This window comes from Thermobia domestica, chromosome 14 (assembly GCF_964235325.1).
Source record: "Thermobia domestica chromosome 14, izTheDome1.hap1.1, whole genome shotgun sequence".
NCBI lineage: Eukaryota > Metazoa > Arthropoda > Insecta > Zygentoma > Lepismatidae > Thermobia > Thermobia domestica.
The window spans coordinates 135,955,416-135,982,575 of NC_137467.1; the positions used below are offsets into that span (position 1 = coordinate 135,955,416).

At 36.0% G+C, this 27,160-nt stretch overlaps 1 protein-coding gene across 2 annotated transcripts in view; it reads right to left on the reverse strand.

The window, feature by feature from the left end:
* The window catches only part of LOC145670335 (cholinesterase-like), a 51,495-nt gene extending 32,010 nt beyond the window's left edge, over positions 1–19,485 (reverse strand). Inside the window, exon 1 of one of the 2 annotated variants that reach the window (XR_014128264.1) lies at positions 17,758–19,485. Coding sequence is in view for 1 of the 2 variants with exons in the window: in XM_081738868.1 (XP_081594994.1) it covers positions 7,147–7,624 (478 nt within the window). In the remaining variant the exon portion in view is untranslated. Of the gene's footprint in view, positions 1–7,146; positions 7,694–17,757 lie in introns of those variants that run through there. The other variant, XM_081738868.1, reaches the window with a different exon arrangement.
* Between the last annotated feature and the right edge of the window lie 7,675 nt (positions 19,486–27,160).

The window sequence follows — 27,160 nt, forward strand, 5'->3', positions numbered from 1 at the left end:
TTTAAATTCTAGGAGGAAGAAAATTTCTAACTTTACTAAAGGGGCCCAAGTTCATATATTTTTGGCGGGTTCAAATATTAATCCTTTGCCCCCGGGAAAAAAATCAAATTACGGCGCTGACTATGATTATATATGGTTCGATATTAGCCTATATTTTTAGATTTACAATTATAATTAACTAGCCTTCTGCTATCTGGGGACTTCGCCCCCAGACCCCCGCATTTACTCGGCCTCCAGCCTTGTATTTCTTGTATCCCTAACATATCCTTAATTACAAGGGATTTCGATATATAGTTATCTTATTAGAACAAATGCAACCACATCCTTTTTCTTCCCTTCTAAGAACAACATCAAAACTCGCTTAAACACATCTTCAATTACTTAAAATTGAAAGCCAAAACGCGAATTTTTATCCCTCTAACCTTAAGAGATTTCGAGACATGGTCATCTTATTTTCACAATTGCAACCCCGACCCCCTTTTTTTCTACCCGTCTTTCTTTCTTTCCTTCTATAGGAAGTATCAAAAAATGCTGAAACACATTTTTAATTATTTTAAATGCAAAATCTAAAATTCAAACTTCAGGTCTCTAACCTTAACGAATTTCCGGACATAGCCATCCAATTATAACAATTGTAAATCCACACTATTTTCTTCTCGCCTTTCTTCCCTTCTAGGGCAAATATTGAAAAAAAAGTGTGTAATTATCTTAAAGATTCCGAAATATGGCTATTTTAATATAACAATTGCAGTCCCTCTTCCCTCCCCCTTCCCGTCGAATTTCCTAAACTCCTTCCTTAGTGGGGCCTTACATCGCAAATTCTGTGCAGTATTCAAATTTGAATTTCCTAGCTTAAGCGGTTTGGTCTGGGCGTTGGTCAATCAATCAGTCAGATAGGACTTCTTTTATATACCTAGGAATAGAGATTACCTATTGTTCGATATTAGCCCATATTTACATTTATAATTAAAGTATAAATTGCTCTATATTGTATATAATTACGTTATGAACTGTGGGTATTATAAACTTGGTACCCTCTCTGCAGGCACACACCCAGAAATTTTTGTTGGGAGGAGTCCAACCAAGCTTCGGAGGGGAGATTCAATACTACAAGCAACTACATCTATGTAGTATTGAACGAGTATTATTGTGCACCTAATAAGACGATAGGTAAATTGTAAAATATTTCCACCCATATTTTTAGAATAAAATGATAGAAATAGATTGTTTTATAAGAGAAATATACAGATGAACTGTAAAATCAAATTTTCATGCTGCATCAATCATTTCCCCGTTAAACAAAGTTTTATTGAGAAAGTTTACAAATATATTTTGAGTTAGGAAGTAGTTTGTGAGGGAGTCCGAAATCTGTGGACCTCCGTGGGTACGTCTGCCTCTCTGTAACAGACGCCTCTCCTTTACGGATAAATAATTATGTCCCATCTATATTTGTTATTAAGAAGTTTCACTGTACTATACTTGACTTCTTTTAACTTTTCATTTTATTCGAAAATGAAAATTAGTAAATTTCAAAGAATCCGTACAAGTTAACTTAGTAGAATCCGTAGAATCCGTATAGTTACGGTTAACACATACCTCGTATTGACCGGGATAGTCCTGGTCTGAAGGTTCTTGCAGTATCTGGCCAAAATGAAATGAAATGAAATGAAATCTTTGAGTTTTACGTCCCACAGTTATACCGGTTAGGCTAAAGGAGATGATGATGATGAGACATGAATGAAATGGTGGAATGAAGAAAGTGGGAGAAAACGGGAGTATCTGGTCGTTTACATTTTATTCCGGTTTACAATCGTAACTTTTTTTTTTTTTTTTTTTTTTTTTTTGTGGTGCCATATCCTCCTTCTAGTATTCTCACATATTATTTTCGTTCTTCATTTGATTTTTTCCCTGAATTGCGTGAAATATTATATTGTGCAGGTTTACGGTTTCCGAGTTATGGACGGTCAAATTTTGCGTCATATTTTCGAAACCAAGACTATATATACATACACAATGCAGACTCTACTATAAGTGCAACACGTGCATTTGCACTTGGTGGCAAGTTGCGAGGGGCGGAAATGTCTGTCATAACTACGTTTAAAATAAATATTTCAGATGGAAACATACTTCCTGATTATGATAGTTAACTTTACTAAGCCGACCTATTTCAATACTACATTCATTTGAATACTACATAAGAACTAGTCTTGTCTTTGTCACAAACAAGTTCCTTATCATCTGAAGGTGAAAACAAGTTTCTTTTTTTTTTTAAAAAAAAAAAAAAATATCAGATGTAGAAGAAAAATCAAGAAATAAAGATAAAAGAGCAAGTTGCACTGGAATTGCAAACTGATATATAGAGATTGAAGCTCGATATTGAATTCTATAAAAAAAATATTACCTTCTTTCCCCTGCAGATATGTTTGCTTTCTTTTTCACTTACATAATTTATTATTATTAAAAAAAACACACACACACAGGCACAACGAGCTTGTATTTGTAGTGTTTAGACTTTGCTCAGTGGGAGTACTCTTTTTCTCCGCTTCGTTGTTAATGATGGGGTAGCATACTTTAAATTGTGGCTTTTAAGATTTGTTCTTTCTGGAGAAAGGGAAGGGGACGGCAAATGATGCATTGCACGGAGCGACAAATTACCTAGGGCCGGCCCTGGTGGTAACCCTGCTTTTTTGTGGGTTGTCCTCAGGGTTTGAAAAAACCCGGGCTTTTTTGAAAAAGCCCAACCCACCTGGGCCCATATGGGTTTTTTCGGGTATTTTCGGGTTTAATTGGGTTTTTTCGGGTTTAATCGGGTTTTTTCGAAATATTTCAATGTCTTTGGGGTAAAAGTGTTAAAATGTGATTTATATTTGAAGATTGTCATTGTCACAACTTGCAACCATTTTCTACTCACTGCTGTTTCGAAAAAATGGCCGCTATTTTGAAATTTTACATTCGATTTCTGAGAAAATCTATACAGCAAATTTAGCATATCTCGTGCTTCCACCGTCGAAATTTCAACTTAAAAGACTGAAAATTGCGCTTCGTAGCGCGGATACTCGCTGTTTTGAAAACATGGCCGCCATTTTGACATTTTACGTTGGTATGCCGCCAAAATGCAGGAAATTTAGAGTGTCTTGTGCTTGTACTCTGAAAATTTTAACTTAAAAGGCTGAAAGTTGTACCCTGTAGTGTGTGTGGTAGAGGCAGACAAACGAGTTGAGTTGATTTTGTGTTTAACGTCCCTTTCAGCAGCGAGGCTATATGAAACGGGACCTACTGATTAACATGGAATCCGAACCACAAGATCTTCCTCCGGGAAGCAAACCCGGATCTCCCACGCCGAAGACACGTACACTAACCGCTTAGCCACGAAGGAGCTCGGCAGACAAACGAACACATGTACATCAAGTCATCTAGAAGCCTGACTGACTGACGTTCAGCAAATATGAATACCAAAAGGGGTCTATTAATTTAAAACAAAGATACAATTCATGTTATATGAAATAAATAAATGTTTCAAAATGTCTTGTATGAAATTAACATCTTCCAGCGTAAATAAACATCCCATATTTTCTTCATGAGAATACTGGACACTTTAGACCCCCCCATCAACTTTCCAACACAATGAAATGAACTGTAGTCTGGTTATGAACAAAAGTATAATAGGCTGCGGTGGCTCAGTTGTAGAGGGTTCACATCTAGTGCATGGGGTCCCTAGTGCAATCCCAGCTCGCGCCAAGTGAGCTTTGTCGTGAACAAACATCTTGAGTGTGGGTTTTCTCGGGATTCTTATATTTCCTCCCACTGTCTTCATTCCGTCATTTCATTCATTTCTCATCACACCGTCACCTTGAGCATAGCAGGCATAACCGTGAGACTAAAACTAAAAGATTTCATTTTATTATTATTATTATTATTTTCAAGAATATAACGGTACGTGACGTTTGGGCGCGGACGTTTGAGCCCCGCCATTTGGACACTGGACGTTTGGGCGCGAAGTCATTTGGGTGCCAGACGTTTGGGCGTGAGTTAAATTAAAAAGTCATGTAAACCAGACTAGATATGATTGATTGCATTACACACATAGTGAGCCTATTCCATTAAAAAAACTTAAAGCAGGCCTTCTACTGTAGTTATGCAATAAGTGTGAATGTCAAACACATTTCTAGTGGCTAAATGACCAATATATGTACAGTTAACTATTATTTTTCACTTTGAAATAGTTCTTTTTTTCCTTTCGCCACTTCCTTTAATGCAGATTAAATGCTTAAAATGGGACGAAAAAAATGTGTTCAAGTTTTGATTTTTATATTAGAATGTTAATTTTAAAAAAGTGATACCAGAAATACGGCATACTGCAGTTCCTAAACTCAATATCTTAAATACTCTGTATTAACATCTTTCCCTCAACTCAATTAGGATTTAGGATTTTTAGATTTTTGCTCTCGGCATCTAAGGCCATTTAGTCCGTCACGTTTGAGGAAGCACACTATCCGGGGAAAGGGAAGGAAGAAAGGATTGGGGAAGGGAGGAAGCGGCCTGGACCTATAAATTAGGTATCACCCCGGCATTTGCCTGGTATGAATGAGGAAAACCCAGGAAAACCTCATTCAGGGTGGCTGGCCTCAAAGAGCGTATTACACTTTTTCGACCAAGTACCCGGGGGAATCGAACCCGAGACTGGTCGCACCGAAGGCGAGAGCGTTAGCGACTACGTTACGCCGGGCCGCTACTCTTAGCTCGAGTGCGCGGAAATCTTTTATTGATAGTTCTTTATTGGACTTAAGGAAGAATAGAGTTTGAAAAACGTATTACGAAAGAAAACTAATTTTAATATTCATAAGTATGTAATTATTAACTTCTTTAAAAAATACAAAAATTAAATAAATATGTTTTAATTAACATTAAGAAAATTAACAGTTCGTCTGATTCCTTTATTTCCTAGCTTTCTTATATAGTACAAAAATTAGATCAGAAGTACAAGAATTATGAACAAGCGAAAAATCAATCCTAGACGAGGTTAGGCAACAAATGCCACAAAGGCATTAAACTATTTAATTTAGATGAATAAATAAGATAGAGATAGAAAATATACAGATAAATGAGATGAGATAAAGATAGAAGTGTAGGAAATGTATATATATCTTGATTCGCGCATATTTTTAAGTGCCTAGCTTACTTTATATGTCCTAAATTGTGATTTTTGCTATGTACCTCGCGCCCAAACGTCCGCGCCCAAACGTCTTGTTCCGGAATATAATAGGTGAAAGTTCACTAAGCAGCAGCTGCTTTTCTCTCTTCGTACCCCGCAATTAATTGTACGGACTGAAGATGCCTAAAAGCTTAAGATGTGCTATAAAAATGCTTTACAGTAAAACAATATGGAAATTATTTAAATCAGTGGTACAATCTACCTTCAATATTCTTCGCGCGTTTAGCAATATTTATTTACATGGCTGTATTTGCCAAAATTACGTTCGTCAGTTTAATCTGATGAAAAGCTGATTTTTCTCCTTGTGTCGTGTTTAATTGTCAGATTTCCATTTTTCTAAGACCTGGACCAAAGCACAATTCTATGACCTAGCCTCTGAAAAAGATCATAATTCTTGTTAACTTATCTAATGTGTTGTTGGAGAAAAAGTCAGTCATCTTCCCTGTGTTTGTAAATGTAGAAACATTCAAAGCCTTTTTTTTTTTTTTTTTTTTTTAATGTACCAGAGAGTATCCGACTTCCCATAAAGTGCAATGGAAAAAGTAGCATTTTAAATTTCGCTCGCTGTCAAGTCGAACAGGGTGGTGTAATAACTTCCTCGAAACTGTTACATGCAACAGCGTACTGTTCATTCACTAATTACAAGATTTCCAGCCAGTGTCAGATTTTTTTTTTTTTTTGTTTCACTTTTCGAATAAGCTGATATTGATAGCAGAAATGGAACGGAGTTTAAAAAAACGGGAAATTTCCCTGTCCCGACTAAATTTACGGGGACGCGGGACACTCGGGCCCAAAAACGGGACGTATGGCAGGCTTAAGCGTAAAATAAATAGTTTTATTTTTGAAGTATTCATTTCCGATCCTTCTGCGTTTAATTTCCCGAGCACTTATTTCACAGCATGTACATCAAAACTTACACTAGTACAGAAATTTGAACTCAGCACTTGAAATAGTAAGCGTTACATAGTCTTCGGAACCCCGAGCATTAAGCTTCTTAAATTTGACAAGAAATTTTTACGCTATTGCTGGTATTGATTCTACAGAATAATTATTTGAAGAGTAGCAACAAATGACTGAACTAAACTGTTATTGTTGGAAAACCAAATTTTACTTGAAGAAACTTGTGTTTTACATCAAAGGTAAGAAATAATACTAATAGTTTTACTAATGTATTTACATGTACTATTAGTACCGGCACCTATGACCTTAAACCCGTCAAATGTATGAGAGATAACGTCCTTTGGTGTCGACGAGCACACTATTCACGGAAAATATTTTCTAAAGTACAAAATTGCTTATTGTACTTCAAATAGGCTTTCAGCATAATCCATACATTAATTTGTTCTATAACTATCTCAAGCTAAGGTATTTTTTTTTAATTCATTCAGTGCATTCAGCACTTTATGAAGATCGTATGTTGAATGTTGTTGTCTACCTTAACGTGAAAGCCTCTAATTCGCCCAAGGAAAGTCTAAAATCTGATGAAAATCACTTACAATGTGATCACCTTAGTTGTACCAATAATATATTAACAAATAGGTCAAAAACCCAGGTGGGTTTTAAAGTGGGTTTTTCAGGTGGGTCCAACCCGAAAAACGCACTGGGTTTTTTCGGGCTGGGCCCATTTGGGCAAACCCTGGTTGTCCTTCGTCTTAGCTCAGTGACTAGAGTATGTGCGTTTGGTGCTGAGGCTACGGTTTCTATCTTTTAATGAGGAACATCGATCGAAATATAGTGATTCAGATCCCATTTGAAATTGTGTAGGTTTCTTCTTATATAGCCTCACTGCTGACAAGAGAGTAAAGAGAATTCAAACCAAGAAATATATAAATATTGATGAGTATTTTAAAAGCCAAACAAGCGTAAAGTCTATAAGTCCTCAACTAACACCTCTTATATTTATGATATAATAAACAATTTTAACAATAACTTACCAACTCGATAGTTGATGGTGATCACAATAACGTTGCCATTCAAGGCGAGCCAGGTTCCATCAAATTGTGAGGCATCTGCAAAATTAAACCCTTCTCCAGGAATCCATACCATTGTAGCACGAGGTTCCTCACTGTCAGAAACAGGGACATAAATATTAAGATACAGACAGTCTTCACTCCTCGCTGGAGTGCCTCGTGCATACATCTGAGGATACATCACTTTGTCCAAATGCGCAGGCTGTTGGCATGCAGGCCCGAAATGTGTCGCGTCCACTAGCATTCTTTTGTCTTTTATTGAATATGATCGTGGTCTTTGAAATCTTTCTACTTCGGCGTATTTCACACCTAAATACTGCCAAACATCACCAAATCGTGTTGTGACAAGTTTCCCTTGTAAATTTCCCGAAGTAGTTGATAAATACTTTTGAGAATTAACACTGGTGCATGTTAAACATAATACCAAAACTATAGCCCTCATCTGTTCGTGCTTATTCACTTACAGTCAATTCGATACAAAGTAAAAAAAAAAATAGCTATATAAAAACTAAACCAGTTCTGATGACAAGAGAATTGAATCGTATCGCGTGCTGTGTTTAGTTACATTTACTTGGCTAGCTAGTGTTTCTTTTTTACTCCGAGCGGAACATCGTCAGCAAATATATTCTTTTCATTGAAGTATTTCTCAGCAGATGACAACAAGGTGAAATTTAAGAAGTATCATTGCTAAAGAAATTGATTTAGAGGTCGCTACACCCTTCTCGTACGTCATCATTTAAAAATGTGCATGACGTTGCTTCCTCTAGTTCTGGATCAACATACTGAGATACTAAATGATTTTCCTATTAACCTGCAGTAACCTATAATGTTAGTTTCAAAAAAGCTTGCTGATGTTAGCTTCAGGGCTTCACAAACCTGAAGGTTCATTGCCGCAAATCAAAAGCCGGACGAATTACCTAAGTTTCTTCCAGGCATATTTCTGGGGAGGAGATCTTTCATCCCCAGTACTGTGCGACGACGCCCCCGGGCGCCGGAAGTAAGGGGGCATAAAATTTGGGAATAAAAAGAAAAGGGGGAAAGGAAAAAAGAGAGAGGGAAATTTACTTGAAATATTATTAGTATGTACTTAAATCCTCTTCCTGCTTTAGGAAGTGGTCCTATAATGTTAATCGTGTTAGGAAAATGCATGTGCACATATAAAAATGGAAGGAAAAAAGTAATAAAAAGTGCTCAAAATCAAGAAAAAGCAGGGTTTATTTTTGAAAATTTTCTTACGCTTCGTACCAACCATGGTGGCGCTTCGCGGCTGGTCTGTCGATCTCATCATATGTACGGGGCCGCCATGGTATACTCTCACCCCGGGCCCTGATTTTACACGTTGATCATCCCCTCCCCGGAGTTGACCAACCGCACCGACGGATCTTTTTTTTATTTATTTATTTTAAAGCAAGTAGTATCCAAGTGCGGCCCTTTCACATTTTCAATTAACTCCTGCCGGAGACAAATTTTTCTGGAAGAAAAACTGATTACCTATAAGGTTGTGATTACCATTTTCTTAAGAGTCATTCAACTTTTTTTTTTTTTCGAGGGGAGGGTTAATAACTCAGCAACATATGATGTTATGAAACTAATGGTGCTATGAGTTGTAGAAGCGAGCGAAAGTTTATATACAGAGTGATCAAAAAGTCCCTAACCATTTCTGGGAAGAAGCACTTGAATTCAAATGAAGTATTTATAATATCAAAGAAGACACTGTAAGTCAACAAAATCACAGCAGTTCTACATGATCGCTTTCCAGAGCTTCCTCGTGGCTAAGTGGTTAGCGTATGCACCCTTGGCGTGGGAGACCCGGGTTCGATTCTCGGCGACGGATCATATGGTTCGGAAACTACGTTAAGCTGTGGGTCCACGTCTCATATAGACTTACTGCTGAAATGGACGCTAATCTTAAATCAATCAACAAGACCGCCTCCATATCCAAACAGATTTGTCATCTCTCCGCGGTGCACTTGAACATATGCTGCAACATTACTGGGGTAATTGTACGCACCGATGCCGAAATGCGTTTACACAGGTGCGTAAATTACCCCAGCAATGTTGCAGCATGTTTTTCAGATGCACCACGGAGAAATGGCAATACTGCTTGGATATGGAGAGTGTTCATATGGAACTGTTATGATTTCGTTGACTTACAGTGTCTTCTTTTATATTATAAACATTTCAATTGAATTCAAGTGTTCCTTCCCAGAAATGGTTAGGGACTTCTCGGGCAGTCTGTATATTTTCACCATCTTACCACTCACAGTTTCAATATTAACTCTGAATAAATATTAACGATGTTGAATATCTGCGCCATCCCATTGATTTATGTGGGGAATTATTTTTCTATTTTTTAAAAATCAATTGTAATTTAATTATTTAACTCTATTATTTCTTCAATTTATTAAATGTCCCTTACTTCTTGAAAATTAAATTCTATAATAACAAATTTTAATAATGATAATTTAAATCAAATTTGATATATAATGCAAATTCATTTTAGAAAAGCAAGGGGCTCCAGGCGCGTCGACTACGTGGGTGCTCCAAGGCTCCGGCACGCACACAAATAATCTTCTGGGTGAGGCGCACCCACAAGATTTTTAATTTGGACCCGGGTTTAAACCCTTTTCTCTTGCGTTTAAGTCAGCCGTGTTACCGACTGAGCTAGGGCAGCCCCAAATTATCATAATAGTGCCGGCATATTTTACTTTATCACAGCACAGCTATTTATGAAAGTGTTCATAAAATATTTTAACTAAAAATAAAATATGGATCAAATATCGAGACTTCCCTGAAAACATATAATACGTCTGCCATTGATATGCATCCACATACATTTTGGAAAGTCGGCGCCCTTGCTACGTTCGAATAAGAAATCAGTAAATTCACACACGGTAATTAAAATTCCAGTTTATTACGAAGAAAAGAGAAAAATAATTTCACACACAAATCAATGAACTACAAGTACAAATGGAGTTCTCAACAGTTGCCCCGCTAAAAGAAGTGGCCCCGCGTAGCGTAGTCGCTAACGCTCTTACCTTTGGTGCAAGCGGTCCCGGGTTCGATTCCCGGTGAGACACTCGGTCGAAAAATCTAAGAGCTTTTTCAGGTCAGCCATCCTGAGAGAGGTTTTCCTCATTCACACTAGGCAAATACCGGGGTGGTACCTACCATATAGGTCCCAGGCCGCTTCCTTCCTTCCTTCCCTTTCGTTAGAAAGTGTGATCATCGAGGGATCATCCCTCATACGTGGCCGACTAACATGGCAATAGATGCTGAAAGCCTAGAAAACGAATTCCTGATTCTAACAGCTAATAAAATTTTGTAGAGTACTATCTGACGCATTTTTTTAATTTCCTTATATATCCTATTGTTAATAAGTCACTCGTTGAAATTCAATTCTAAAAAATGAAACAGAGTTTAGAAAAGGCCAAACTTTATATTTTCATTTTATCTGTCATCTTCCAGAAGCCTTCCATAATACAAATCCATACTGCTTTTCTTTTTTAATGTGATCAACATATTCTGCGCATAGGACGTACAGAGCACAAAGAATTCAAGTTCAATTACCTAGAGACATGGAATTACCTACAGCTTAACATGGAATTCGAAGCAAATGAACTGTCACCTGGAAACGAACCGAGTCCTTCCGTTCCGAAGGCTCTATACTAACCATACAGCAACGAAGAAGTCTTATTAATGGTTTCCTAGAGTGAAGTTCGGAAACCAGTAATTCTTCGTTTGCTTCACAAAGATAGTGGTTCTCAACCTTTCCGAGCCGAGCACCTCCTTGGCTAAATGCAATTATTGTCCTGAACGCCCCCCGTCATCTTAATCCAATCCACTGGGACGAATCAGCCAAGGAATCAAAAGAAAGAAAAAAATATGTGAAAATAAATTATATTTCTATAATTTCTCTTACATTAGCTATCTTTTCGTGGCCCCGCGTAGCGCAGTTGTTAACGGTCCCGGGTTCGATTCCCAATGGGGGCACTCGGTCGAAGAAGTGTAAAGCGCTTTTTCGCCAGTCACCCTCAATGAGGTTTACCTGGGTTTTCCTCATTCACACCAGGCAAATGCCGGGGTGGTATCTAACTTATAGGTCCCAGGCTGCTTCTTTCCTTCCCCAATCCTTTCTTCCTTCCCTTTCCCCGGATAGTTTGCTCGCCGAGGGACGTCATCCCTCAAACATGACGAGCTAAATGGCCTTAGATGTCGAGAGCCTAGAAATCTAAATCCTATATCCTACTTATCTTTTCTCTCATACCCCCCTCCGAAAAATACATTCTTTTTTATTTATTGGATTTATCAACTATGAAGAAGTGTCGGAAGGCTTATAAAACGGCTATGTGCGTCCGTTCATCTATCTGTCTGTCTGTCGATAGATATCAGAGAATGAATTTAAAGATGTTACGAGAAGTGGATGTTTGCAATCGATTCAGCATCCCAAGAATAGATTTCATTATTCAAACTGGAAGTGGTTGAAGTCAGTCTTTTCTAAGTTTTTCACCACATATTAAAAATTGTAATAGATAACGATGATTTTTTTGGGGGGGGGGGATCGATTCATCATATCAAGGGAGCATACCGTCACCATCTCCTACACTCTATCGAACCAAAAGTGCTTAAAATTTACTAGTTTCAATGTTAATTTCCGTAGAGCGAATAACTGTAAGAGATAACAAGTATTGTTTTTTTTTTTTTTTTTTTTTTTTTTTGTAATCGATTCAGTGCACTAAGAGTAGATTCCATCTCTTCTATTAATCCCCTATTCGTACCGAAAGTGCTAGAAATTAACAGTTTCCGATTTTAATCTTGATCGCCAAAGGATAAAAAAGGAACACATAGTGACAAACTGTTGTTTTTTGCAATGGATTCAACACCTTAAATGAGCATACCGTCACCATCCCCAACACTACCAAATCAGAAGTGGTTGAAATTTACAAGTTTCAATACTGATTTTCATAGAACAAAAAAGGTAAGAGATATCAAGCATTGGTTTCTTGCAATCGACTCAGCGTTTCAAGAATAGAATCCATCTAACCCCCTATTCGAACTGCAAGTGTTAGAAATTAACCGTTTTCGTTTTTTATCCACATCGCCATAAAACAAAAACGGCAACAGATAGTGACAATCGTTTTTCTTTGGAACCGGTTCAGCGTTTCAAGAGAACATGTCATCACCATCTGCAACACTCTACTGCAAGCGGAAGTGGTTCCAATTTTAAAAAAAGGATTTCCGGTTTCAATACTGATTTCCACGAAGGAAATACTGTAAATGTATCGATAATCGGTTTCTTACAGACGTTTCAGTGCCCCAAGAATAGGCTCCATCTCCTCGGTTGACCCTATATTGAAACCGGAAGTGGTATATCTCAACGATTTCCGGTTTCAACGTTTCTCACTGTATATCAAGAGTGGTAATATATACCGATAACATTTTTTTGCAATCGATTCAGCACCTGAAGGGAACATGCCTTGACCATCCTCTACACTCTATCAAACCTGAAATGGTTGAAGTTTACTAGTACTTCAGGTAAAATTTACTAATTTCAATATTTATTTATTTAACAATTTATTCAACAATTATCAAATAAAACTCAGAGGTCATTTTATACTGGATATCTAACAACAACAATAACAATGGAAAGAATTTGTAAAGGTATCGGCCAGAGCCTGTTTAGTAGGTACTATTCCGGCATTTGCCTGGTAGGACTGAGGAAAACTCCAGTCAGAGTGGTCGGCAGCGAAAATCGAACCAGCGACCTCCAGAATGCGAAGCCAATCCTCTATCACTTGAACTGCTTCGCTCGTTTGATTTTCATAGAGCAAAAGCAGTAAGAGATACCAAGCATTGGTTTCTTAGTGCAATCGGTTCAGCGTCCGAAGAATAGGATTCCTCTCCTCCGCTAACTATATATTCGAAATGGAAGTATTAGAAATTAACTGTTTCCGGTTTTAATAATGATTTCCATAAGACATAAAACGATAACAGATAGTAACAAGCGTTTTTTAAAAATCGGTTCAGTTTTTCAAAAGAACGTATCATCATCAACTGCAACACTCTACTGGGACCGGAAGTGGTTCTAACTTAAAAGTACTTCCGGTTTCAATATTGATTTCCATAAAGCAAAGACGGTAAATGTATCGATAAATAGTTTCTTACAAACGTTTCAGCGTCTCAAGAATAGGCTCCATCTCCTCCGTTGACCCTCTATTGGAACCCGAAATCGTATATCTCAACCAATTCCGGTTTCAACGTTCACCACTAAAGAACAAAAACGGTAACAGATAGTCACCACCGCTTTTTACAATCGACATCGTCTCAAGAGAACATACTATCACTACCTTTAATACTCTAACGAAACTGGAAATGGTTGAAATTTATATTAGTACTTCCGGTTCCACCATTGATTTCCATAGTGTCAAAACGGTAAGACAAACCAAGAAGCAGTTTTAGCAATCGATTCAGCGTTCCAAGAATAGGTGCTAAATCTTCCGTTAGCCCTCCATTTAAACCGGAAGTGGTAGAGATCAATCATTGCCAGTTTTAATATTTGTCGCCATAGAACAAAAAAAGTGTTAAATAGTGGCAAGTGAATTTCAGCATCTCAGGGGAACATACCAAAACCGGAAGTAGATGGAATTTAGTAGTACAATATTTATTTCCATAGAGAAAAAATGGTAAGGGATATCAAAAAATGGTTTTTGACTCAGATTTAGTGCCCCAAGAATGAGTTTTATCTCGACTTTTATACATATGTTGAAACCGAAAGTGGTGAAAATTACGTTTATTAACACTGATCGCATAATGTTGAAAAAAAGATAATTAGCGAGCACAGATTTTCGATATTAATTCGTATCAAGAATGTTTCACCTTTGATTGTATTCTTTTTATTGCAACCAGTACTTCCGATTTTAATATTAGCCTCCATAGACCAAAAAGCAGTAAGAGATACCGAGTATTGGGTCTCTGATATGGATTCAGTGTCCAAAGAACCGATGAAAACTGGAAGTGGTTGAAATTTACTAGTACTACTTCCTGTTTCAATACCGATTTCCATAGAGCAAAGATGCTACAGTACATGACATCGATAACTGGTTTCTTACGATCGATTCAACGTCTCAAGAATAGACTGGAATAGTGGTGACGTCATTTCCTCTCCGTTACCATGGTGATCATCATTTTGTTTTCTATACAAACATGAGCAGGGGACTCTCGGGATAGCTTTTCTGCTCTCATTTTTCCCAGGATTCTTTGCGGTAGGTGACGTCACGTGGAAGTATCGCGGTATTTTTCAAAATAAGTGAAATTCTGCATAAACAATAACACTACTGTTTCAAGATGGGGAAAAGTCATCTTGCTTGTGCCGTAGCTCATTCTAATAACATAGGAAGCAATACAAACGAAATAATGTTCCATCGATTCCCTAAAAATGATGAACTTCGAAGAAGATTGATTTCCCGCTGTAAGCGAAAGAACACTTTTAATGTGGATAACGCACGAATATGTTCAGCTCACTTTTCACCAGAGGATTATCAAAGAGTTTGAAAAAACTAGCTTCTAAGTTTCCTGCAAAGTAATGTTTAAGATCTGACGCTGTTTCTTCATTATTGATACCAAACTGGCATGGGGAAAATAAACTAGACACTAGTCAAGTTGAAAAACAGGTGTGTAACAACAATATTAATCTTACTTTTATGACATTTGTTTCTGAGGGCCTGAAGCTTAAGGAGTTTATGTACGTAAAGTGAAGTGGAAGGGGGTATCAACGAGAATATAAATGTATACCCTCATATATTCTTTAGTTTAAATGATATTCGTAAGTTTTGTTAAGTATCTAAAACATTCTAGCAAAGAGTTCAAAGTGCATTTGAGCAGAACATTCATAGGAACCCATTGCGAACCGAACCTTACCTAACTTTACCTAATCTAACCTAATCTAATCTTGTTCAACCAAACCGTACCTGTTACGTACAAATCACATTGATTTTATTCGTTCCCGAATGCCACATCGTGAGACAAAATCATTTGTTCTGATCAAATTGCACTCTTACCATATTCTTATAATTGAAGGGCTGGACGAGAGAGAGGGCTAAGCCACTAAAACTAAATTCCCATAAATCGAAGGGCAAAGTGTAGGACAAATAACTTCAGATTTTCCTCTGCGAAGATGGTTCATTATGTATGTATACCACTCTAAAGATATCTGTGCAACTTACAACCTGTAATACATACTGTAAAATGTGTTATATTGAGTAATAAACAAATACTAGTAATGTAAAGGAAATATTTTGCTGTCACGATTTCTGACAATTTGGTTAATACACATTAAATACAACGGGTTAGGTAAGATTTCTAACGTGACCTAACTTAACATAACCGAATCAAATTAGGTTAGGTTAGATTCGGTTATATTAGGTTAGGGTAGATTAGATTTCTAACATAACCTAACCTATCGTAACACAACCTAACCTAATTTGTTATTAAATACCTGGAATCTCTGAAATTTTGAATAATGTTTGCTTTATGTATATGGAAAGTATTTGAACTCCTTCCACCCTTAGAATTTAACGTTTCAATGAAAGTGCAGTGACAAAAATCCATAATGCCTCCCCTTCCCCACGCCCAAAGAGGATGAATTTGGTTTTAAACGGCATCGGGAGTCACTATTCATTTCAGTGAACCTTAAAAGCATGGACTGGACACCAATTTCGGCTAAGTTAGTTACTGGCTGCAATAAAGTACCAATAAGTTGAAATCGTTAAAGTTGGTCGAGGAGAGTTGGCAATCAAACATTGTTACAATGAACAGGAAATGCCCCCTCTTCCCTTAAAACGAAAATTTTCAAAAACAATGGGACATGTTTTTCTTTAAGCTTAATGAGGAGTTTATATACCGAGTTTCATCTTTCTAACTTGATAGGTTCGTGAGATACTGTATTTTAGGTACAAATTTTGAACCCCTTCTACCCCTTAGGATTCGCCCTTTAATTAAAGTAATAAGGGCCAGATCAACTCATGTACGGCACTAAAATTTATAAAAATCGATCCAAAGCTCTAGAATGAATTAGCGAGTAAATATTATATTCATTTTTATTTATATAGATAATTAACCATTTTTGACTATATTTATATATTTATTACATTATATTGTCTCATCTGTGAGTAGAAATAACTCATTATTTGTATTTGGAAAGACAAGGAATATCATAAATATGTTTTGAATCCAGTTTTACGAATAAAGCGCGAAGTGTAATAAGCAGGCAAGCGAAAACAATCTTCACAGATACCTCCACATGACGTCACGGACAGGGAGCCAATCAAAACACTAATCGCGAACTGGGGCTACCTGTTATTTTATATACCTTGAAACATGAGTGTGTAAATGAGGTGTTGAGTAAACAATGGCTGTGAAATTATTTAATTTTTTAAATACTTTGAGAACGAAGTAAAGTTGGTGGAAAAAGGCGAAAATGCTCTTGAATCAAACACGTGTCTTCCATAATGTATGATGGTGAATTTAAATATTTAAAAGGCAGAGTGGAGGCAAACATGAAGAACTGAAGTTGAGGTAAGTTTGTATCCATTATTTGTTCATATAAATGCCTCGATGTATTGCACAGAAGGAGAACAAACCTTATGTAAAGATCGTGTTGACTTGTCTGTATCATGTAATATTACAATTGTGTGTTCTGATCAGTGCTTAAAGTGACATCAGATGAGGTGACGGTATGGAACAAATATGACCACTTTTAGCACTACTTTTGCCAGAACCAGTGGCGTATTTTATGGGGCCTCCGGGCTTAACCCCCCCGAAATGTTATTTTCTATATTAAAGTAAAGGGCATATCTTGCAGAATTTTCACATTTCCAGGACTAAAGTTAGCAGTCCCCCCGAAAAAATCGTAAATACGCCACTGTCCAGAACCCTAAAGAACATCTCTACTTCTGATATTTTTACACCATTTTTGATGTGAAAAATTACAGAGAGAGAGAGAGAGAGAGAGAGAGAGAGAGAGAGAGAGAGAAACAAATACGTAAATGTTTTATTCCTCACATTCATCAGCCTAACAGAAATAAATATTAATATTCAATGAATATTATTTTCCGTTGTATCCCATTGTATTGCATTGTATTCCATTCAATAAAATGGGAACTTTAAATATTGCTTATCATCATATTATTCGGTAAATAATTACCAGCACATAATACAAATCCAGTGAACAGAAAAATGTGTAGCCGATTTACGATTTAAAAAAAAAAAAAAAAAAAAAAGAATTTTCTATCAGCTCAAAGTGTAAAATTCTTATACTTTCTACACAAGTGTGGATCTCTAAAAATATACAAAATACATTGTACATAGACCTACTTTAGAACCAAGGGCGTCATTGAGGGGGGCAGGGGCAATCCCCCCGAGTTTGAGATTTATATAGATTTTATCCATAGAATAGCAGTAAGTCAGTGAAAAACGCGAAATTTTACTTATATCAAGGGGTCTTGCTTCCCCCAAACAAAATCTGAAATGACGCTTCTGTTTAGAACACGATTAGAATATTCAACTATTTTTACTAACCTGGCTTCTATTACATACAAATGTCTGATATCCGGAACATTAAGTCATAGTATCCACCATAGTTTCTTATAAGGTCAATCTTCCTTCTTTTCTCGTTGCTGACATCTTCTGTAGTCTGCACTGCGCCTTCCTTTTCGTAACCAAGACTTAACATACGGCTCAGGATTAAACGTGCGTACAGGGGGCCCGATTAATGACACAAACATTATACTCGAAACTGTACTAATTTGTAGCGAATTTCTAAGATCAGACATTATTATGTTCATTTTACTGAAACCACGTTCACAATCTGCACTGCTAATTGCTATGGTGTTAAGAGCGGTGAAGCACCTTTTTACAGTTTCAGTAACAACCCTCTTCCCTGTTGCTTTATATTGCACAAAGTCGCGAAGAACATCATGTGAATTTAATCCAAACCTAAAAGCAAGTTCCTTGATTTCTTTCTCACCTTGTCGAATGTCACCGGAGTCACTGAAAACAGATTCTATTTGACTTATTAGCTTGTGATTCGTATCGTTTTCATTAATAATTCGCATTTTGAGGTTATCCACTATACACTGTATGAACTGGCATCTGTTGACAGATGGAAAATTAATGTGCTTGTTAAGTTTCACTCCTTTGAAAACCCCGGTTTCAACACTTTTGAATACTTCAGCTTCACTGTCACCTGGCGTACATTTTAAACTCTCTATTCTATTTATATATAGCTTTAACATATCATAAGCCCTTTTTATGGTGCAGTCACGCATTTGCAATAATTCTGACAGACTTTTTAATTCCTGCAGAATATCAAAGAGAAGTCCTAAAAGTTTAATAAAATTGTAGGAGCTTAGTTTATCTGCTAGTCCTTGGAACTGACTTCGCTCTTTACTGTTGCGGCAGCTGTTTTTAGATTTTGTAGAGCAATGTGTATATACTGCAGTGTATGAACTGCATACAGATTCTACACAGCGAAAAGAAGACGCCACCCATCTTACATCTATAATGCGACCTATCTTTTTAAGTTGACTTGCAACATCATGTGCACACTTTTCAAGTTCGTTCGAATTTTTTGGAGAGAGACTGTACAACTTGTACAGAGCGCTAACCAAAATACTAAAATGATTCACACCACCACCAATAGTCTCCAGTGCATCATTTACAGCAAGTCCCAATCTATGACTAAGGCAATGCCACAACACGATTTTTGGAAATTGTTGTTGTAATCTTGATCCGACTCCAGATTTTTTCCCGCACATAACACTAGCATCATCGTTTGTGAAAGCAACCAGGTAGTCCCCGAGATAATTATCATCAAAACCGTCCCTTCGAAGACAATCCATAAGAACGTTGTATATTGTATCTGATTTTTGATCCGGAAGTTCCAATAGTTCTAAAAAGAACTTATAAATATCATCACTACAGTTATTGTCTTTACTTTCAACTCCTTCGCTATCCGGAATACGCGCACGTATATAAATATTTAACGCGCTTTTGTTACTTAATGTGGTTGATTCATCAACAATAATGCCTATCATGGACTTAGCAGATTTAATTTTCTCAATAAGTCTACTTTTCATTTCAGCACTAATGTGGCTTACAATGTCCGCGCATACAACATTACTGTGTAAAATTCGCCCCATATCAAGGCCGTTGGCGGCTTGAAGATCTATTAAATGGGAATGATCCAGAAACGGTCTGTCTTGTTTTGCAGTATAGTATGCTGTTCGAAAAACTCGACACGTTGTTTCAAAGCTACATTTGCTTTCAGTGTCAAAGTTTTTCTAAGCTCTGGTTTTCAGCTTCCAAGAGTATTTTTTCCGCGGTGCAGTGGGCAATACTTTTCTTATGTTCGAAAATTTTCTTCCGCAATGAATGTTGTTGCATTTCCGTTGTAGACCCGAAAGGTTTAACACTACCCGCAATCCACTGTTGTGACAGCGATACGCCAACACGTGAATACAATTTCAAGTCCTGAACTTTACGACAACTTACACAGCCAAGAGTATTCGAGACAGTTAACCACGGATACTTTTCTTTAAACATGTTAACTTGGTTTTGGGTCCAATTTCAACAATTGACCACTAGTATCACTTGAACTTGCGCCGGCAGATTTCTCCTGTAGACTTCCGGAGTCTTCCTGTGAAAGACCTACATCAGAGTTACTTTTCTTCGCATTACCACTAGAAGCACTGAAATAAGATTCTATTGACCTCTGGGTACGCTTCATTTTTCTTAATTAGCACACCACACACAATCACAACAAGGAGCAAAGCAACACACTTAGAAACGGCCTGAATTAGACATGCGTAGTTCGCACCTGCCAAACGTCGAAAACAACTTGTGCGTAGGCGCTATAGTAAGCTGGGAACTACGCGAACTAGAGCCTGTCAATCTTAGATGAACCCTCGGAAATATGCGAAACATAGTTAGGTCCCACCCGCGCCACCCTCTGACGGAGGAAACCCTCCTTTTGATTAGGGAAAAGAAGTGAATGACCTCGACTTTGTTGCCAATTTGTCATTCAGCCGTTTGGTCTTGACGAGTGAAGATCTTCAAATAAATCATTGTGGCAATGCTTCCGCATCAAACAATTGAAAGCTTTCGGTCGCACTTGTCCCTCCTCTTTCGAGGGAGGTGCGGGAAAACACACATTGACAGCAGCACCACACCACCAGAAGGGGCACAGCGTTGCCAATGTGTGTAATTACACAAAATGTGTGCAATTTTGTCTTGTGTGTACATTTAGTGCGTAATGCCACTCTGTATACATTTTGTGTGTAGTTTGGCACAATTCAAAATTTTGATCATTGATGATTTTTGCGAAGTTCCTTTCATTCAAATATTCATTATTTCCATTCTTTTTTTTTTTAATTGCCTTCTAAAAACTACGAGCGACAACGCCTGGCTCCAGGGCGGTGCAATAAAACCTATCTTGCTTCCTTAGTACCTCACTTCTTGTTTTTCAGAAGCGGGTGTCATGACCGTTAGCCCATATCATCAAGCAAAGCCTCTTTGTTCAAGCAAAGCAATATGAATGAATGTTGTCCCCCGATGTTGCACAAAACATGGGGCGGTGGGGAGTAAGAAGTTTTTTTTTTTTTTTTTAACCAATTGTAAAGAAAATGCCATTTTGTAAATAGATGAACGACACAGTGAACGAGGGATGGGAGGTCTTTTATTGACCGAAGGACAAAAATGAAAATGAAACGAAATTTTTGATAGTACAAACATATTTGTTGACTCAATACTAACGTCGTCCTTATTTCTATGTGTATTTTTCTACAATTTAAATAATTACAATATAAAATAAGATATTTTTACTGGTATGCCATACCGGCCGATTTTCTAACTTTCGGATGCATAACCGGCTCATACCGCCTCACTTTAAGCACTGGTTCTGATCGAATCATATTTGCTAATTTATTTTGCCTTAGTAATTTTACGTTTACGATTAAGAATTTTATGTTGCCTACAGAATATCGAAAATCTTTACTAAAGAATTCTAGGATATTGCTTGTTCCATTTCTGTTCAATTACATTAATGTTTACAATCAAATGCGTTATTTCTCAGCCTTCGCTCGTGTTTGTATAGAAAATAAAATTGCGATTACCATGGAAACGAAAAGGATGTGGCGTCACACTAATACAGTCTATAGGCACAATCTTCTCCGTTAATCCTTTATTCAAACCGGAAGTGCTAGAAATTAATCATTTTTGGTTTCAACGTTCACCTCTATGAAACAAAAACGGCAATAGATAACAACAAGCGCTTTCTACAATCGGTTCAGCGTCTCAAGAGAACATACCATCACACTTGTAACACTTTACCGAAGCTAAAAGCGGTTGAAATTTATTAGTGCTTCCGGTTTCAATATTGATTTCCATAGTGCTAAAACAGTAAAATATATCAACAAGTAGTTTTTCTTTCTTTTTTTTTTTAAAAAAAAATCGATTCAGCGTCCCAACAACAGGTGCTAAATCTTTTAACTCTTTATTCAGTGTCCGGATCCGGTCGTGGGTGCGACCCTGGTACTTGCATTACCGAACGTGGCTGCAATGTTGAACACATGTGAAAATGTACACTCATGTGCAAAATTATAGTCGCATGTCTATAAATATGTTGTTGGAGGAATATAATTTGCTAACGAATTCGCCCGATATTTATTATAATGTTAGTATGTGTATAATCGTCAAAGACATGTGTGTGGCAAATTTCATGTCAAAAGAGCAGTAAAGAAAAATAATAGAACGAAAATAAAACTTTTTCGTCCATTTATCAACATTTTGTTTTACTCATTCTAATTTTCGTATTTATAATTCTGTTGCTATGAAATTTACCACAAATATACATTTTCCGATTATACACATAATATCAGTATTAAAAGTACCCTGCAAAATCATTAACATATTATATTATTACAAGAAGACAGTTATAGATATGCGACAAACATTTTGGACATGAGTGTACATGTGTTGAGAAAATATATAATACTATATCAAATTGAAGAAATTTATTATAAGTTTGTGTATTATTATTCAATTCTTCTACTATTGTTTTATTCTATTTTTATTACTTTGCAAAACTTGTGTTTCGTAATTTGTTATTCTTTATTAATATTCATTGGAGATTGTGGAAAAGAGCCAATGGCAGTGATAGACATTTTACATATCGTATTTGTAAAATATTTTAGTATTAATGGCATTTACAATATTTTAAGTGTATTTCAGAAGAAGTACAAGTTCCATGTGCTCATACAAAAACTGTTGCAGTGTAGAATTAGTGTAAAATGCAGGTAAATATTCACAACGAACTAGTGTATGGTGACATGTTCAATACTAGATAAAGTAAAGACAAGTTATATTCAGTGTTAGTAGTAGAAAATGGATCGATCTGGACCATATGAGGCCAACTCAGGAGCCCCTGGGAAATCGAGCACCCTGAACCGTCAACCCACGGTCTTTTACGACCTCCATTTTACGGGTGTATTTGTTCTCTTTTATGAGCACTTTTTAGAGGGTGTACTCGTTCTCTTTTATGAGCACTTTTTAGGGGTGAACTCGTTCCCTTTTATGAGCATATTTTCCAACCCCTATTTTAACATAGCAGATAACACATAAGATTACGAACACAGAAGAGCAGAAGACTACGTAACATAGCAAGGGTGTACTCGTTCCCTTTTATGAGCATATTTTCCAACCCCTATTTTAACATAGCAGAAATGATATAAGACTACGAACACATAGAAGAACAGAAGACTACGTAACATAGCAAGGGTGTATTCGTTCTCTTTTATGATCACTTTTTCAACCCCTATTTGAACATAGTACATATTACATAAGACTATGTAACATACCAGAGCTAATACAAGAGTATGGCTTATTTTCCAACCCCTATTTTAACATAGCAGAGAATACATAATATTCATTCCCTTTTATGATCACTTTTCCAACCTCTATTTGAACATAGCAGATAACACATAAGACTACGTAACATAGCAGGGGTGTACTCGTTTCAACCCTATTTTACCATAGCAGACAATACATGGAGACTAGCAGGGGTATACTAGTTCCCTTTTATGAGCATATTTTCCACCCCTAATTGAACATAGCATAGATTACATTAGACTACGTTTCAACCCTTATTTTAACATAGTAGTTGGCCTATTTTTCCACCTCTATTTGTACTCGTTCTCTTTTCCAACCCAAAACTACTCCAACCCTTATTTTAACCCATAAGAGCAGAAATTACATAAGACTATGTAGCGTAGCAGGGGTGTACTCATTCCAACCCCTATTTTAACAACAGAAAAAGCAGACAATGAGCAAAGATTACAATCGAACACCCACGGTCTACAGATAGTCATTTTAGAGTGTGTATTCATTCTCTTTGATGACCATTTTTCCACCCCTAATTGAAATTACATAGCAGAGCAGATAATACATAAGATCACGTAACATAGCAAGGATGTATTCGTTTTATTTATAAGCACTTTTAGGGGTGTATTCGTTCTCTTTCATGATTATTTTTTCAACCCCTATTTGAACATTTTAACATAGCAGAAATTTATGAACACATTCTCCACCCCTATTTTAACGCAGCACTGATTTCGTTCCCAACCCCTAATTTAACATAGCAGAAATGACACAAGCATGTCCTCAAACTACTGACCATCGTGAACAAAGGTCAAACTCAAAAACGAAACAACATATCGAGGTGCTGTTTCCACATTTAGTAATAGGTCATCAACTAGTACATGTTAAAAAAGTACTGACCATCGAGGTCAAAGGTCAATCTCGTAAACGAAGCCGCATATTGAGATAACGTTTCCTCATTTAGTAATTTTTGTGTGATCTATTCAATTTTGTACCAAGCAGGAAAAAAGTGAAGAAGAAATAAATTTGAGTGGCTTATTTACTTTTGTATTAGTGAGAAAGAAATCAAAGAAACACGATTTTAACTAGCACAGAATTTCTGTACCTTTTTGAGCTATTCAAATAAACGCAAAAATTAATTTGGATGGAGTATTTATTTTTCGACTAACAAGAAAGAAAGCAAAGATATGCAATATTAACTAGCTGAGAACTTTATATCATCTTGTACTATTTAAACAAAACGAAGGGCTAAATTTGAGAAAGCGAACATGGACCATTTTAACTAACTCAGTATTTTATATCATTTTGTAATACTCAAATTTGGATGGAGTATTTAGCTTTGTATGAACCAGAAAAAAGTGAAGAAGTTCCATTTTAAGTAGTTCAATATTTCTGTACAATTTTGTACTACCCAAATAAACGAAAGAATAAATTTGGATAATCTATTTTTATTTTTGTACCAATCAGAAGAAAATCAAAGAAGGGTCATTTTAACTAGCCAAGCAGAAAAAGGAAAGAATTAACACTTTGTACTAATCAAGTAAACAATTTGTACTGACCAGAAAAGGAGAAGGATCAGCATTCTATAATTTTTGTGCCATTTATTGGGGTGTCCTATTTCCTTTTGTACCAACGAGAACCATTTTTAACAGACTTAGAACTTTATACCTTTTTGTAATATTTGTACCAAACAAAAAAGCAAGGAAATACCATTTTTAACCAGATCAGAATTTCTTGACCATGTTGTACTATTTAAAGAAGCGAAGTGATAAATTCAATTTTTCACCAACGAGAAATGCCAGTTTATTTAACTCAGCATTTTATACCATTTTGAAACTTTTAATAAACAAAGGAATATAATTATACTAACAAGAAAAAGCAAAAAAAGAACTTTGTACCACTCCAATTAACGAAATAATAAATTTAGGTGTTCTACGTTTTATACCCACGATAAAAAATTAACATCCATTTTCTTTAAATAAACAAAAGAATAAGTTTGTACTAACTAGAAAAAGCGAAAAAGGACCATTTTAACTGACAGAAGTTCTATACCATTTTGTATTATTTACGAAGATATGACTTTTGAATGAGAATTTTAACTAACTCAGAATTTTATAACATTTTATAATACTCAAATAAACGAAGAAATAAATTTGGATAGAGTATTTAGTTTTGTACCAAGCAGAAAAAGGAATCCAGAAAAGGCGAAGAAGAATCATTTTATCTTTTTGTGCTATTCAAATAATCGAAGGAATAAATTTGAGTGGTCTATTTTATTTTTGTACCAATATTTTATACTTTTTGTGCCATTTAAGAAATGAATAAATATATTGGAGTATCAACGAGAAAAAGCAAGGATATGCCATTTTTAACTGGCTTAGAATTTTATACCTTTTGTAACATTTGTACCAAACACAAAAAAGCAAAGAAATACCATTTAACTAGCTAATAACTTTGTGCTATACAAATAAACAAAGGAATAAAAAGCGAAGAAAGACCATTTTAAATAGCTCAGCATCTTATACATTTTCGTACTACTCAAACAAACGAATTCCCGGCGGGAGCTCATGTGGTTCGGATTCCACGTTAATCAGTAGGTCCACGTCTCATATAGCCTCGCTGCTGAACGGGACGCTAAACTAAAATCACCATCACCTCAAACAAACGAAGCAATAAATTTGAGTGACTTATTTACTTTTGTACCAACGAGAAATGACATTTTAACTAACTGAGAATTTTATACCTTTTGTATTATGCAATTAAAGGAAGGAATAAATTTATACCAACCAGAAAAAATGAAGAAGAACTATTTTAACTAGCTGAGTATTTTATACCATTTTGTACTCCTCAAATAAACGAAAGAATAAATGTAAGTGACCTATTCAATTTTGTACCAATGAGAAATGCCATTTTAACTGGCTCAGAATTTGAGTGGTAAAAAAGGCGAAGAAGGACTATTTTATATAATTTTACTACTCAAATAAACAATGGAGTGTTTAGTTTTATACCACCGAGAAAAACAAAGAATATTGTACCGTTTTGTAGTATTCAAATAGACAAAGGACTTATAATTTGTGTGAACTCTAAGGACCATTTTAACTAGCTGAGTATTTTATACCATTTTGTATTATTTCAACAAACAAAAGGAAAAAGAAGAAAAGAACCATTTTAACTAGTCTAATAAACGAAGGCATAAATATGAGTGAGACCAGAGAAAAAACGAAGAAGGGCATCATTCGAAGAAAAGTAAAGATGATACATTTTAACTAGCTCAGCTTTTTCATACCTAATGTTGCCATTTAAATATGGGTGTTCTAACCATTTGTAACAGGCTTAGATTTTTATGCCTTTTTGTAATATTTGTACCAAGCCGAAAAAAAGCAAGAAATACCATTTAACTAACTAATAATTTTTGTGCTAACCAATTTAAATAGCTCAGCATTTTATAACTTTTTGTGCTTTTGGTCTACCCAATTTCTTGACCATGTTGTACTATTTAAACAAACAAAGGAATAAATTTGTGTAACCTATTCACTTTTGTAACAAGCAGAAAAAGGAAAGAACAAACATTTTGTATTAATCAAATTTGGGTGGTCTATTTATTTTTGTCCATTGTAACTAACTCAAACAAACGAAAGAATAAATTTGAGTGGCTTAATAAAGGTCAATTTGTACCCTTTTGTGCTATTAAATTTGAGTGACTTATTCAATTTTGTACCAAGTAGAATAAATTTTGTTTGCAATTAAAAAAGCGGAGAAGGTCTATTTTTATATACATTTTGTACTACTCAAACTCTACTTTCTGTACCAACCAGAGAAAACAAAGGAATAAGCTAAGAATTTCTATACCTGTTTGTGCTGTTCAAATAAACGAAAAAACGAAGAAGGATAATTTTATATCCTTTCGTACTAATCAAATTTGTGTGACCTATTCACTTTTATAGCAAGCAGAAAAAGCTCCTTTTAGTTTTGTACCAACCACGAAAAAAAGGGAAGGTCTATTTTGTATTACTCTAATAAATTTGGGTGGTCTATTTCATTTTTGTAA